The sequence below is a fragment of the Narcine bancroftii genome, chromosome 6, assembly GCF_036971445.1.
Source record: "Narcine bancroftii isolate sNarBan1 chromosome 6, sNarBan1.hap1, whole genome shotgun sequence".
Classification (NCBI taxonomy): Eukaryota; Metazoa; Chordata; class Chondrichthyes; order Torpediniformes; family Narcinidae; genus Narcine; species Narcine bancroftii.
The window spans coordinates 11013233-11029948 of NC_091474.1; the positions used below are offsets into that span (position 1 = coordinate 11013233).

Genomic DNA, 16716 nt, shown 5'->3' on the forward strand with positions numbered 1-16716 from the left:
CTGGCTGCCTTTCACTCAATTCTATTTGTTTACTTATTTCAGGGGGTTAACGATATTTCACGGGGTTTAGGGAAAGTCCATTTATATGTACAATATGTAAATATGGGTACCAAATTTTCAAAACAAAAATCATATTTATTTCTCAAATTATATGTAATCTTCAAGAGATATACAGCTATGAATTTCCATGTGCCATCTTTCCAAACCTAAATGAGAATCCAATTTCCATCTCACTGCTATATTTTCTTCTTGCAACTGCTAATGCAATTTTTAAAAGTTCTTTTTGATATAAATTCAGTTTCAATTTTGGTCTTATCCCTGAAATATTACCACGTAAAAATAACATTGGATTTTGTGGAAAGTTAACTCCTGTAACTTGCTCCAAATAAGTTCCTAACTCTATCTAAAATGGTCTCAATTTTGGACATGACCATGTAGAATGTAAAAATGTACCAATTTCTTGGCTGCATCTGAAACATAGATCTGACTTCAATCTATTTAATTTTTGAGGGGTAAGATGTAGTTGCTAAAAAAATACGATACTGAGCCAATCTTTATCTAACATTTATTGTATTTGTCATACTATCTTGACATAGTTCTGACCAATTTTTCTCCCCAATAATAATATTTAAATCTGTCTGCCATCTCTGTCTGGATCTATGAATTCCCTGCTTTTGAGTTCACTTTTGCAATAATATGTACATGGCTGATATAAATTTCTTAATAGATCTATTACAAATCAAGGTTCTAGTTCACTACTTTTAGGTAATAACATTGTTGCATCCAGTTTATCTCATAAATATGCTTTTATTTGACAATAACAAAATATTATTTTATATCTTCTATTTATTTTTGAATTGTTCAAATGATATTAAATTTCCTCCTTCATAATAATTTTCTACATTTCCAATTCTCTTAGAAAAGCAAATATTCAAAAGTCGATTATTCATTGTAAATGGGATGCCTATTTTCATTCAATGGTATTTTAGCCATACCAGGGTTCCTCATTCCCATTTCAGTATTTGCTTTATACCAATGTCTTTACACTTTTGTCAGGTTGTTCCGCTGACTGGAAGGCAATGAGAGCCGCACGATTAGTGTAGCAGTTAGCGTCACACTATTGCTGCGCCAGTGGCCTGAGTTTGAATCCATTGCTACCTAGGAGGAGTTTGTACATTCCCCCTTTTGTCTGTGTAGGTTTCCTCCAGGTGCTCCGGTTTCCTCCCACCTTTCAAAATGTACAGGATAGATTATTTGGGGTAGTTGAGTGGCATGGGCTGGGGCTGGGGTGGGGGGGGGGGTGCGAGGGGATGTCTGAGGGCTTGTTATTGTGCTGTATGTCTAAATTTTTAATTTTATAAACACTCTAAAATCTCTTAAAAATTGGGGGTGTCAAATTAAAAATGAAGTTGCTTTCAAGTAAATGTTAGATCAGAAGATGTAAATGAGTTACAAAAACATTAAATATTTAGCTGTTTAATGTATATACTGTGGAGCTCATTTTCATTTTAAAAAAGGGGATTGCTTTCAAAGTTATGGAAGCAGTTTGATCTGTTCCTTGATCATTCAAGATTAAGCCTGTGGCAAGTTTACAGGAGGAAATCAATTTATGCATTTGCTCAAAATAATTTCCAATGAAATGTCATAAACAATTAAAAACTCTTGGCAGCAGGGAATGAGATTGTATATTTGGAGTGCAGTCAGGCCAGAGTTTTTAATGTAGATAGATAGATTCAAGATCACTCACCATACTTCAGCATCAGTCAGTAGTGCCACCAGAGGCCGTGGAATGGCTGTTCTGCAAAATGATGATGTCATATTGGCACAGACAGTGAGCTTTCTTTGAATATTTGCAATGCAGAGAAAGAGAGCTTCAGTTTTCTATTACCTAACTGACTGATGTTAATGCAGAGAATTAAAAGTGACAGTACATTTCTTTTGTTGCAACTGATATTTTAAATGATGAACTGTAAAGAGCATCAATGACAAGGACTGTACAATGTCTCCATTATTATTCTGTTCCGCTGATTGCAAACAAAGGAGAGGAACTTTTCAGCAAATCCATGCTGTCAGACATGCATGGTAGTGAAATTGAAAGCTGAGATTATCGTGGTTACAGGATAGAGTTTTTCAAATGACTGATATAGTGGTGTTAATGGGCAAATGGGCAAAATATATATTTGTAGCTTCTACAAATGAGACAACCCAACATTTCAGACTTGAGCCTACTTTGATGAAGGGCTCAAGCCCGAAACAGCAGTTCTGTATCTTTACCTTTCCTACATAAAGGGCTCTGTTTGACCTGCTGAGTTTCTCCAGCATTTTGTATTTTTACTTCAGTCACGGTGTCGACAGAATTTTGTGATTTACTTCAAACTTTGCACATTTGAACTAATGGAGAAATAAATTTCCCATTAACTTGAAACAGAATAGTTAAGGTTTAAAATTCTTGTTCTGAAGCATGTGAAATTTAAACTTTGGTGCTGTGGGGTGATCAAGGCAGTAACGAAGAAAGAACTTGCTTTAAGAAACCATCAAGGGTGCCACTAAAATATTTAAAGAAGAGAGTATCTCTACTCGCCACCAGGATCCACCAAAGCCCAAGACTGACAGGACCAAGATTCTTAGGTCACTATCCCATACAAATTCCACAGGCCATCTGGATAATTTCATCAACAAGAACTGTCAAACATGTCCTTTTTAAAAAAAAAAGCCCCTCCATTGAAAGAACTTGCATTGATTGATATGTATTTGTTCATGATTTTTGTTTTGTTTTTCCAATTTGCAAGTACTGGCTTCCTCTTCCTTCTGCTAAAACCTAACAATCAGCCGGAATTGAATTTCTAATATTTTATTCATTTTTATGTATTTTTCAAATGAATAATTAGTTGTAATTATCTGTGGCTTATATTCTGGAGAGACCAGAAATGTGAGGAATCTTCTGACAATAAATATACAGCTACCTGTTCATTCCAAATTTGCCATTTGTTTTCTTTCTGTAAAATACAATTCCTTGGTGTACCTGTTCTGTTTCAAGAGCTGCCTTCTTTCAATATATTGCACATGCACTCAATGCAGTCTTGACATTCATCATTATCAACCCACACTAATGCAGCACGTTTCTGCCTGAAGATGACATGATTTGTTCCTGTCTTCTTGCTGTAAAACCTAGTCAATAATATTTCAGCTTCAACCTTGGATGGGGATATGGCCCATTGTGAATGACAAAATATCCTGACTGACTTATAATGTCCAAGATTTAACTCCTTGGGGTTTAATAGATGCAAGGAATGAAAGGTACAATCTCAGAAGCTAAGTAATTGTGTGAGCTTTCAGAAAAGTCTTCAGGTATCAAGGTGTACAGGGAAGGCAAACTTCCCCCTTATGCCCTCGAGAACCTTTGCCACGAGAGGGAATGCATTGACCTGTTTGGATTTTCCAATTTATTTATTTATTTCTACTTGGCTTGACTTGGTGCTTTAACATTTGTGAAAATCTCGTGAAATGGTGTGAGCGTAACAATCTGAATCTCAACGCCGACAAGACAAAGGAGATGATCATGGATTTCTGGAAGGCCAGGAACCATCACCCTCCACTACACATCAACAATTCTGTAGTAGAGAGAGTGGAGAGCATCAAGTTCCTTGAAGTTCACAACTAGTGACTTATCATGGACACTCAACATCTCCTCTTGTCGGGAAGGCGCAACAGTGACTGCACTTCCTGAGAAGACTGAAGCGGCCAAGGCTACTGGTCACCATTATGTCAACCTTCTACAGGGGCTCTATCGAGAATGTCCTGGCTGGCTGCTTCACAGTGTGGTATGGTCGCTGTAGAGAAATGGATCAGAGGTCGATACACAGGACCATAAGAGTGGCAGAGAGGATCACTGGAATCTGCTCACACTAACTATCTAAGATTTTCATATGTACAAAACAATATTTATTTGTATAGATGAAATATTTGTCCTGCATATGTACTGTTTGTCTGTACTGTATGTGTGTTATGTCTGGTTGTTAGTCTCCATGTTTTGGACCAAGAACTGGAGAATGTTGTTTCGTCGAGTTGTGCTTGTAAAATCAGATGACAATAAACTTGACTTGACTACTTGCTATACGCCCATGACTGTGTGGCTAGGCACAAATCAAATGCCGTCTACAAATTTTCCAATGATGGTTGTTGGCAGAATCATAGATGAGAATTGGGAAATGTACAGGAGGGAGATAGATCAGATGGTTGAATGGTGCCACAACAACAACTTTACACTCAATGTTAGTACAACCAAGGAGCTGATAATGGGCTTTACGAAGGGGAAATCAGGATACAATAAACCATTCCTATCAAGGGGCCAGCAGTGGAAAGGGTTAAGAACTTCAAGTTCCTGGATGACAACATCTCTGCTCCATGTTGATGTAATCATGAAAAAGGCTTGCAAACACCTGTACTTTGTGAGGAGTTTGAAGAGATTTGGTATGTCGCCAAAGACTCTTGCAAATTTCTACAGGTATACCCTGGAGAGCATTCTGACTTGGTTGCATCGCTGTCTGGTATGGAAATTCCAATGCACAGGACAAGAAAGAACTGCAGAGAGAAATGAACTCAGCTAGCACCAACATGGGCATCAGTCTCCACACCATCTACAAGAAGCAGTATCTTAAGAAAGCACTCTCCGTCCTCAAGGACCTTCACAACATAGGCCATGCCCTCTTCACACTGCCTCCACCAGGAAGGAAGTAAAGGAGCCTGAAGACGATCACCCAGTGGCACAAAGACAGCTTCTTCCCCTCTGCCATCGGATTTATGAATTGACAATGAATCACAGACACTTTCTTTTATTTTTGCACAAATTTATTTATTTATAAATGTAATTTTTCACAATATTTGTTCTGTAATCCTGCCACAAAACAATTGACATGTTCTGATTCTGATATCACTAGATAAATTAGGCTTTAAAAAGCTCCTTGACAGATGTTACTTCATTGTCAAAGTTGCTTTATTTCCATTGGTTCAATAGTTAACTGATTGGATATTGATGGCCAGAAGGCAACTTTATTTTTGAAGAAGAGGACTGATAATTGCATAAAGTTGATTATCACACTTTGGAAAAAACAACAAATGCTAAATATCAGATCATTTTAAAAAAAAACAGATTGTTTTTTAAAAATCTCAACAGATTAAGTGATCTTGTCATTTCCTTCTGCTTATTTTATGATCCTCTAAAGCTAATCTTTCACCAGGGAGAAGAGTCAAGGTGATCCTAATCTAGAAAAATCCTGGAAAAATTAATTTGGCATGGAAATACTGCAACCATGCACCTGGTTATTCATGAGCAATAACAGAGGAAGTGCTAGTAATTTATGATCTAGAGTTAATTATTTATAATCTTGAAAAGCATGTTATTTGTTGTCAGTAAAGAAATATATTCCAATTTAGTCCTACTGCTTTCTGATATGTGTATCTCAGGACAACATTCTTAAATGACATGAGCTTTTTGTAGCCATAGACATTGTGTGTAGCAGTAGAGATGATTAGTTGTCATGCAGCTTGTGTTTTTATTTGAGGAACTTCAATTCAAAAGAAGAGGCATTACGTTTCTAATGAAACTGCAGCTGTGAGCACTTAGTGGAATAAATTTCCTTTGCTGCTTCGCCTTACTTAGCAGACATAAGAGAAATAACTTCACTTACAATCCCTCTTAACAGCAGTTGTTTATTCTGTTGAAGATCTTCTGCCTGACCCGAAAGCTTGGAACATGTGCAGGGTTGTCTATAAATGAGTGGATGGAAAGGGGTGAACATTTAATCCATTCAAACAGAAAATCTTCCATTAAACGCAATGGGTGAAATGTGATGCTAGCCCATACGTTAAAGATTTCAGATTTATTGTCTGAGTACATAGATATATAACCCTGAGAATCTTTTTTCTGCAGGCGAGACAGAATTACCACTTACTAGTCGTGCAAAAAAACTGTACTCAATGTACACATGTAATCAAATAAAGAAATGTAAACAAACTATGCAATACAGAAAGGAAAAAAATTAATAAAATGCACAAGTAAGAGTCTTACTTGATTGAGTTTGTTGTTGAGGAGTCTGCTGGTGGGGGAGGAGCAGCTGTTCCTGAACCTGGTGGTGGGAGCGTTTGCTGGGTTGTGTGGATCCTTGATGAATGCTGCTGCTCTCTGACATATTCTCGATGGTGGGGAGAGTTTTACCTGTGATGTCCTGGCCTGTGTCCACTACCTTGAGCAGGGCTTTATACTCGGGGGCATTGGTCTTTCCATACCAGACTGTGATGCACCCGGTCAGCACAATTTCCGCCACACATCTGTAGAAAATTTACAGGGTTTCCGATGCCATACCTAAATTCTGCAAACTCCAGAGGAAGTAGAGGTGCTTTCTTCACTATGCCGTTTGTATGTTGGGTCCAGGAAAGAAATAACAAGTAGCAAAGTACGGTGAACACCGGCTATCTGGCACCTGTCGGGATTGGTAGAAGCCAGATCAGTGAATTTTCTGGTTGCTTGAGGTTGTGTGTTGCACGGATTGGCGAACTAACAGTGAGTCACACCAATTTTAAACTTCTACCAGTTTACTGTCTGCGTTTTCTTTTGCCGATTGCTTGAATTCTGGATAATGGGGATTTTACTGTGACTTAAAAACATATCAAATATTGCACATGCCCTCTCAGAGTTGTTGCTTCTGTTCAGGTTATGTCAAACTTAGCTATTTTAATGAAAGTTGCACTTCATCATTGAAATAGACTAATATCTCTCCATTATTTTGCCTTAGGTCTATCAACAGCTGCTTCACTCCTGTCCCTTGCTTGGATGATTGCTTCCTACCAGAAGATACTTCGGGACTCCCGGGATGATAAAATGCCCATGACCTATAAGGCTGCTATTACGCAGATTCTTTGGCATCTCTTCACCATTGCTGCACGAGTAATTGCATTTTCCTTGTTTGCCTCTGTTTTCCAACTATATTTTGGAATCTTTATTGTCAGCCACTGGTGCATCATGACCTTCTGGATAATTCATGGGGAAACAGACTTCTGTATGTCCAAGTGGGAGGAAATCATTTATAACATGGTTGTTGGAATTATTTACATTTTTTGTTGGTTTAATGTTAAGGAAGGGAGGACTCGGTGTCGAATGTTCACCTACTACTTCATTACTTTTTGTGAAGATGCTGCCTTGACTGTGCTCTGGTACTTGTACAGAGATTCCCGTACAACAGACTTTGAAGCCTTAATCATAGTTTGTGTCGTGTTTAGTAGTTTTGCTCTTGGAATATTCTTCATGTTTATATATTATGGTGCTTTGCACCCAAATGGACCAATGTTTGGTTCACAAGGAGGGTGTATTGATGGTGGAGAACGAGACACTGCTACACACATACCTGCACAGATTATAACAAGCCCCCCCCGAGCGATGACCCAGTGCCGGACTACAGTGGGTGAGCAGGTTCCTGCTGATCGAGACAGTTGCATGCCTGTTTTTCAGGTGAGGCCCAGTATTCCCCCTACACTGGTGTCACGTACACTGCGAACAGAAGGGCCTGTTATCCGGATTGACTTGCCCAGAAAACGCTATCCTGCCTGGGACGCGCACTTTATTGACAGACGGCTGCGTAAAACCATCCTGGCCTTGGAATACACTTCACCTGCCACTCCATGCCTCCAGTACAGAAACATTAGTTTCACACAAGAAGTACTGGAATATGAAACTACTGTGTAGTCATATACAAGCAGATCTAGATGCATGGAACAATCTCACCCTTCTTAAGGTGTTCAAGTCTATGTAGAATAATGGTGCACCACAGAGTTTTACCCCAACAACTGACCTTGCTCTGTCATAACAATGTGCAGAAGGCCTGTATCTACAAATGTGTTTTTCAGAGGAGATGTAATGTAATATTGCAAACTCACTCTAACACTGGAGTGGACTGGTCAATTATTTTTGTTCTTGCTTTTTACAGTAAATGATTTTTAAATTTGTTTTGAAGAAAATAAGAATAGGTGTACACGATTTTGTGTCACTCAATTGTGAAAGGCCACACATAGGTGAACGTATGGTATCTTGAATTTTAATTTCAGATTGCTTGGGAAAAAATTGGTTTGCATGTGGTGTTTGAAGTATTATGTCCCAAATTTACTATATAGCTTATTCTCTTTAACCTTTTTAAAAATCACAAACTATTTGCCAAATAGTGATCAAATGTTAAAAGAGTATAATACGACGTTCTGTAGAAATTAGACAACATCCATTGTTTGGACTTTTTAATCCTTTTGTCTCACAAGTCTTTTTTTTATGTAAGCAGGCTAGTTTTTTTTCCCCTGGAATTATGATGGTTCTGTCAGTGGAAATAGGCTTGACACTCTATTGCAAAGAAAAATAAGACAATTACAGTAATTCTTACAAGCCATTTGTAACAGGCTGTGCATATTTCAGTACAGAAATTTCAAACTGCAATATGGAATAGCAAGAAATTATGACGTTTTTAATAAATGATTAGAGCAGTTGACTTTTTTCTTAAATGTCAGTTTGTCATTTTTCATATTTTAAAACATGCCAAGACTGCAGAGAAATTCTCAGGAACTATGAATTCAAATAAATATAAAAGATAAAATGTTATGATAGTGTTGGATTTAGATTCTGTACAAATATAAATGATCCGACAAACATGCAAATTATTTTTAGTTGTATGTTGGCTAGCAGGTAGAATACATTTAAATTCTGTTGGAATGTCAGACTTGCTTTCTGTGTTGTATTGCAGCTTTAAGCATTGAATAGATAAATGCAGCTATAAAATGCATTAATCAACGCAATTAATGTCTTGTCAGAAAAGTTGGAGCCAAAAAGCATGTTCCAGTCACGAGGTATCAAGCTCAGGTACAGCCTTTATTCTTGAAAATTTTGAGGCTTCTGAATACTTGGTCCTTGAATTCAAAAAATAGAGAATGAGAAAGAGGCTTCATCTTGTGTCTGTATAAGATGGTACACTGATTAGAATAAGATTACTGTGCCAAATCAGAAGTGTTGCCTTTCACTTGGGTAATGGCATGAAATAAACTATTTCTTCATTGTTGACAAAATGTATATGTTCAGTCTGAATGCAAAGCAGTGAAATGAGTGTTAATTCACTGCTGTCATCTGCAATGTTTGAAAAATCAATGTTTGTTAGAAGTAAAACTTTTTTTTTTACCCAGGGGATTTGGTTCCCTGTGGAGTTTTAAATTACTACTGCCTGTAGTATAGATATAAATTGCCCAATTAATAGTGTTATTGTCATGAACTACTTGTAATAAGATAATGCAATGATTCAGGAAAAAGCTTGCAACAGTTTGATTTGAAAATGCTCAAGATGTTTTGGAATTACAAGAACTTAATCAGCAAGAGGTTAATCTATTCTTTCCAGATCAAACTTAGATTGAAATGTAAACTTGCATTTAATTTGAAAACTGGTTAAAAAAAATATTGATTAATAGAGTTTACAGATAGGATGGAAGAATAAAATGATTGTACATTTGCCATGACTGCATTTTCATAATTAATTTTGAGACTTTTTCCTTTGTGGAAATATGCAACTTTTCAGTAAAACTAGTGACACAGATCAGTTTAGCAATTAACCCCGTTAATATCTTAAATTTTGCTTCTCAGGAGTGTGCTCAAGCCAGCACAGAATTTTGTTAATACCACAGCATAAATACACATGTCAGCAGAGAGTTTTGTGAAATGGAGAACAGCATAGATAAAAAGAGCTAAACGCGAAGTAGCAGCATGCTGCAGTTCAACAAGAGACCCAGTATCAATGAAAGAACACCAGTGCTTATCTAAAAAAAGGTAATTAGTTTCATAATGGCAAATAGGGTGTAACAATATTATAATATGTCAATAATGTGCTTTTTTTTGGAGGAACTATTTTAAAGCCAAATGATTCAAGATAATTGAGGCAATCAGTCAGAAAAAGGAAAACATGGTTACTCTTTAAAATCAAATGTGTTTTGATGATTTAAAAATGATCATCATAAAAAATCAAATTTAAAATGCAATGAAAAATAGGTGAGCTGCACAAAATAATTACAAGGAGCGTGCGACCAGTTGTTAATGATTTAAAAATCTCAAATTGAGAGGTGAATTTATTAAAATTTTGACAATATCTGTGATTTTATTGATTTTATAATACAAAGAAGCCAATATGGGTAAATGTTTTGAGATGTTTTTATTTGTAACAAAACATTCACTTCAGTGTTGTAAGTGTGATATCAATTATATTTTTGCCACATTTGCTGTATCTTAAAATCTTTGTATAACTACATCCCTAATTTGAAGCCTTATTTTTCACTCATTAATAAGGACCAGACTGTTGCTTATTGACAGAGGCAAAAAACTAATGAGATATTAAAATGTGCCTGTTTAAGCTCCACAGATAGCCTAATGAGTTAGAGGCGCCACCCAATTTGGCATTAAGCAATGAGGAGTAAAATATCCCAGCAATGATTCTTTCTGTTGTAAGTTGCTTGACCACAGTTCCAAGCTGAAGCTCTGAAAGATCCAGCTTTAAACCTGGGCAAGAGAAAATACCCCTTGTTTGCTATCCAGAAACTCCTGCTGGGAAGCCTGTTTTTTTTTGGATGTCAGATGAGGACAGGATTGAATAGAATCTCTTTTCCTCCTTGATCAAGCAACGAGCCCCCAAAACTCATTTTAGAGGCAAATATATACAAAATGTCCAATTGTGTTGGTTGTGTACATGGATGTGAGGAGTTGGAGGGTTATGGGCGGAGAGCAGGAGGGGGAAGCTAGTGGAGTTGTTCAAGTGACTTGAAGGGCCGACATGGCCTGTTTCCACGCCGTAAACAGTTATATGGTTATATGGTATGGAAGCTGTGTGCAAGTGATGACTGCAGATGCATTTCTCAGTTAGTGCTATCTGAACACTCAAGAAAATAGTTTGGGGAGAAGTGCCTACACAGTGACATGAATGATACTGATAATTTTTAGTAGAAATGTCTACTTATTAATTAAATCAAGAATCAGTTTACACTTAATAGCTTCAACTTACAATACTATCAATACAGAATATTATTCAGCCTACTGTATGAGGTTTGCTATGTGGCACACTGATTCAGAGAGCCAAGGCTCATTTTATTATGACTGTTCAGTGGAATTAATAATTTGTTCATATAATATTCAAGGGGTTTCTCAGAAGATCCAGTTAAGAACGGAGAGGAATGAAGTGTGCACCTCTATTGTAGATTGATTTGTTGTGAGGCATTCACCAGTTTGCAAGTTAGTCTGATGGGGATTTACTAATCTCAATGAAAAAGAATGGATAGAATATGGCAGAACTTGTATTAGTTGTAGATGAAATGTGATTTATCTCATTTTGGGAATAAGTTGTGGTTATTAGAACTCCATTTCTTGTGGGCATTATTTTTGACAAATTTTAATGATCAATGTACAAGGACATGAAAAAAAAGAGCCAAGGCTGGATATCTACTAAATAGGAATGAGTAAATTATGGGTCAAATTTACAATCAGTTCCAAAGAAAATCTATGTTGTTGTGACTGTAGTATGTTCAGAATTTGTTGAGAATGTTTCAAGTTTTTTTTAATTCTATTGCAATAACATTAATTTATTCAGTGTTGTTGAAGACTTTTTAGGTTTGATTATTGAGATAAGCACTTAATATAAAGACTACAGTGAAATACGATGACTACTTAATAAATTGGTGCACTTCTCTATGAGAGATAATGTGCCATCTGAATGGTTATGTTACATTATGGTCTGATCTGCTGCTTTTATTTTTAGTGAAATAATCTACCTCAGATGCTTATTGTGTAATTTTTCTAGTCTTTGTGATCTCCTCATTGAAAGTGGAAATGAATTGTTAATGTTTCACAGTGCAGTGAAGATGAGTTTGAACTAGTTCATAGTTTGTCTCTCATTTCTCTTAATGTCATTTTGGAGCGATATTTACTCAAATACTAATTCTATTATATATTCATCCGATATAATGGAATAAAATAAAATTCGCTTAAAGGAAGGCTTGAGTAAATTGCGCACATGCTGTGACTCATCTTTTGATAGCACTACAGTCCATATTCTCACCTGTTTGCCAATTTTAGCTCTTCCATTATTAATGACTTTTCTTCTGACAGTAATTGAAGCAAAAGCAAATCTTGTGGAATGTTTCACTCCATGTTCCATTTTTACATTTGTATAATGTAAATTAACAAACCTGAAAGTGCCGAGAAAATGGCTCAAAAAGTTGCTCTAATTTTGCCTTTTTCACCAAGAAGAAAAAAGATATTTTGATGTTTAGTGACTCGCAATTAGAAGGGGTAAAATTCACACTAATAATTATAATTGAGAGGCTTTTTTTTCATTAATCCATCTAGGATTTGCATTTCTGCAACTACTGGGAAGTATTGATCACTCGGAGAAGAATAGCTGCTAGCAGTCTGAATGTAATCATTTTCCAATTTGAACCTACATAGCTTGCATCAACTCTTTTATTTTGGTCTATGGTGGAGAATTCTGCCATTTTCTCTTGCAGCACAACAGATAGGACAATGGAAAACATAGGCAGCATTAAATATCATTGGTACAATATTTCTGCTGAAAAGAGCTAGCACGTATAAATACATTAAATGTTTACAAATATTATTTTGTCAATAGACTGTAAACCTCACTTTCTCAATTTTTCTTTCTCTCTTTCCTCGCACTCATTCTCTCCCTCAATATTATTTTAAAGAGATAAAATTTAATAAGAATGAAGTATCAATGGAATTGACAGCACATAATAAAAGAAAACCAAACTATTTTTTTTCATTTGTGATACAGTAATTTGTGAAAGACTGTGCAAAATAACTAAATGATTACAGTCTTCAGAGAAATTGTAATATAGTCAATATTTGTTCTCTATTTCTGAATTCTACTTTGAATGACTTTAGGGCCATTTAAAATAAAAATCTACCAGGAGAACAAGCCTTGAGTTTCAAAGCACTTAAGAAAAATGATCTTCAAATGCCTCTATTCAGGTGAAATTAGTTGTCTAATTTGAAATGGTGTACAATTTTTAAAGCCCTATCGATCTGCCGTAGGGTGGTGTGTGATTGAGTTGCAAGATGCAAAAGAACTTGATTCGTCTTTTTGCAGGCTTTACACCATGTCTTTCTGCCTCAGTTTTTGTACTTAGCTTTGCCGACACAATGAAATTGAGTTTCTGCAAGGAAAGCGCGTTCCATGATGAGTTAAGGTGAAGCAGTACGAATTTTTACAAATAAAATTTACAGTCTTTACTATCAATAAAATGTGCATTTTATCTCTAGTGTTTATTTTACTCTTCAATATTTACATGCATTCATTGGAGCCGTTACCGTTCAGAAATTGGGTTTCTTCTTCTATTCTAAGATAATGTTTTATGGAGGGAAAAGAGTAGGCAATGCTTTGGGCCTAAACCCTTCACAAGGAAATCCCATGTCCTTGATGAAGGGTTCCATCCAGAAATGTTGACTGATCATTTTCTGTTGCTCGACCTGCAGACTTCCTCCAGCCAATTGTGTTTTCCTCCATATTCCAACATCTGCATCTCTCGTGTGTCCCCTTCACACATTTTATGGTGTATACCCGCCCCGATGACATTAAGAAGGAAATTAGCGAATGAAAATACGTTTTCAGATCCTGTATATAGAGTGCAACTGATTATGACAACCCAAGTCACTCATATATGACATTGCCCTTTTTCAAAATGTCTTTACATTTAGCTTTGAACTCATTCATCCTGTATTGTCTCATCTAATACTCTATGTCCTACAAATAATCTTTTAAGCTTTCAAATTGGTGCCGTTTTTAATCACCCCTAACAGAAGAATTTTATAAAATACTTTCTGGATTTTAATAATTTAGACTTGGACTATGCAATTATTTTTATTCTGGGAGAGACTTTTACAAATTGACAACATGTGGATTGGTTCAGTGAATAAACGTCAAAAATGTTATATCACTACATTTCTAATAATGAATATGATTAAAATTTAGCAAGTTTATTATGTCAGACATCATTTACAGATGCAATCTGTGTGAAGGCAAAATAACATTCATCTCTTAACCTCTTAGATTTACGAGATGTCTTTTGCTAGAACACAAATCAAAAATCCAGTGTACATGATCAGGATAGAAAAATGATCTTTGTGTTAATTTCTTGAATTTTATGATACAATGTGAACACAGAAATTACTTCAAATTAATAACATGTAATTCCAGAATTTGGATTATCTTAACATTTACCTATTTTATTATTTCTACTGTAATAATTAAAGTTGATGATGTATAATGTAACACCTCTCCTAGTTTCCTGTTTAAATGTCCCTTCTTACAGTTTTAGCAATTATCCAACATTTCAGTGACTGTTTCTTCAAACATTGTCCTTTATTGAAAACTATCATTTTTGTATTAAACATATGCAAGTGATACTGAAAAATATCTCTGGCATCTAACACATTAATTGGTTCGTAATGCATGATACCACTGAGGGGCATATGATGTATATTGGCATTAAAATTTCAATTTTCATTTTAGCATTTATTCTATATATAGTATATATACTATATATGCACATATTCTTAATTTGTTTTTTTCTATAATGAGTAATGAGAAACTTTTAAAGCTCTTTTATCTGGTTTATTTTACCACAGTAAAGATCATAGATCTATGAAAGCAACAAATATTCATCCAATTCCCATAGATAAATGAATAGCAGTGCTGTTTTTGCCCAACTGCTTCTTATATGTCCTGTACGTGAAAGGCTGTATGTATAATTGAGGATGTAATCAATATCTTTCTTGGGTCTTGGCAGTTCGATCAGCTGTAACATAACAGCTTGTGATTGTGTATACTGCTTTATTTAGTGGAAATAAGCTGTGGGGTAAAATGTCTCCTCCTCGTGTACCTGTAATCAGTTTCGTACTATGTGGTTTGATGTTATTTAACACACATGACTGAACGCTTGTTCACCAAAATGATTAGAAATTGTACATTCACCAAATGACTGAGAAATAATTGTCGACATCATAAAGATGTTGCTTGGCTTCAAATGTCATGTATGTTAAAACAAAGATTATTATATAACAGCTGGTGAGTTTTTAAGCCGACTTTCTACCACCCTTGCTCTTTTCTCAGCTGCTGAGTAATAGTCTTTTTTTACTAGAATAAAAAGGATGGATTGAAGTGTTTCATGATGTACATAGTTATTTGGTGCCATCTTGTAATATTGTTTCTTTTAAAATGATTCAAATAAGTAACTGGGCTTGAAACTTTGTATATTATGAACCTTTTGTACATTTTTATTTTGCTGCAATGCAAAAACCAAAATCATTAAAATAAATTATGCCATAACCCCTTTTAGTAGTTCTGATTTCACTATCTGAAACAAAAGCACAGCAGAAAATAAGAGCAGAATCCTGCATAAAAATGTGAAGAATATTTGCACACCTGCTATGTTCAATATTGAATAACATGGAAAGTTCATAAATTTGCATACTGCAATGTCATACTGTACTAGGTAGATTTGGCATCGTCTGGATCCTTTATACTTATCTACTGTATCAGAGTAAGAAATAAGTGGCAATTTATTGACAGCATCAACTACTGTATATTCAGATTAATACTGATTTTAGTCTCACTCTTTATCATTTCCCCAGTATGATAAAATACCAGCTTTCTCACCGATTATTATCAAAACCAGCTTTTTATTGAAATTTTGTTAGTTATCAATAAAATCATAGCTTATTTGACCATACAAAGTATACATGTGATTAAAAAGGATAATTGCTGGGCTGTTTTCCCCCTCCTGAAGTTCCTTCCCAATCATATTGAAACTGGAGACTCCAATTTAAATATAATTGTAAAGAAAGGAGCATTTATCCCAGCAACATCTGAACTTTGTTTTGGGGGAAACTGAGCAATATACCATCTGTTTTCATATTTTTCATTAAATAATGTAAATGGGTTGAGCCTCATTTGAACCTTTTAGTTTTCATTTTTTTATTGTGATCTTGATAATAATTTGTTTTTAAGATGTAGTGCAGTGGTTCTCAGCCTTTTTCTTTCCACTCACATGCCACAATGCCGCAGGTGTTCTGTGATTAGTAAAGGATTGCTAAAGATGGGTGGAAAGAAAAAGGTTGAAAGCCACTGTTTTAATTGTCCCTAATTGACTCATTATGTGCATGGTTTCATAACTCCAAAGGAAATGGGGCAATGACACTTTTTCTCAAGCAAAATATTTCAGTAACAATTGGATCTAGAGCAGTGATTTTTCAACCTTCCTTCCCACCCACATACCACCTTAAGCAATCCCTTACTAATCACAGAGCACCGATGGCATAGGGATTACTTAAAGTGGTATGTGAGCAGAAAGAGAAAGGTTGAGAACCATTGCTTGTAGTGGGTTGAAAATTCTCTTTCTACAGCAATTTTCTATCATGAAAGTGTTCCAAAAAGTTCAAGGCTGTCAGTTTTTTTTTGACAAATTATGTCAAGCTGTTCCAATTTGTCATTGTCAGCTATACATTGTTTAAAAAGACCACACTCTTCAGGTCAAAAACAAAGAAAATGGGGTGGAATAAGAAGAAATTCTTAAAATATGCAGACATGACATGAAAGCTCTCCCATTAAGGATGGATTGTTGGAATTAATACAGTACCAA

At 35.6% G+C, this 16716-nt stretch overlaps 2 protein-coding genes and 1 long non-coding RNA gene across 17 annotated transcripts in view; 2 read left to right on the forward strand and 1 right to left on the reverse strand.

Annotated features, from left to right (window-relative positions):
- Nucleotides 1-9743, forward strand: part of xkr7b (XK, Kell blood group complex subunit-related family, member 7b) — a 259515-nt gene extending 249772 nt beyond the window's left edge. For 14 of the 15 annotated variants that reach the window (XM_069883933.1, XM_069883932.1, XM_069883934.1 and 11 more), the window contains 2 exons: nucleotides 6792-8893; nucleotides 9662-9702. In XM_069883933.1, the coding sequence (XP_069740034.1) occupies nucleotides 6792-7738 (947 nt within the window). In that variant the 3' untranslated portion in view covers nucleotides 7739-8893; nucleotides 9662-9702. Of the gene's footprint in view, nucleotides 1-6791; nucleotides 8894-9661 lie in introns of all 15 variants that reach the window. The other variant, XM_069883939.1, reaches the window with a different exon arrangement.
- The window catches only part of LOC138735703 (uncharacterized), a 320545-nt gene that overhangs the window by 54649 nt on the left and 249180 nt on the right, over nucleotides 1-16716 (reverse strand). The window lies entirely within an intron of this gene.
- ccm2l (CCM2 like scaffold protein) overlaps nucleotides 9757-16716 on the forward strand; it is a 72267-nt gene continuing 65307 nt past the window's right edge. The window contains exon 1 of the mRNA XM_069883922.1: nucleotides 9757-9844. The gene's annotated coding sequence lies outside the window, so the exon portion shown is untranslated. The remainder of the gene's footprint in view (nucleotides 9845-16716) is intronic.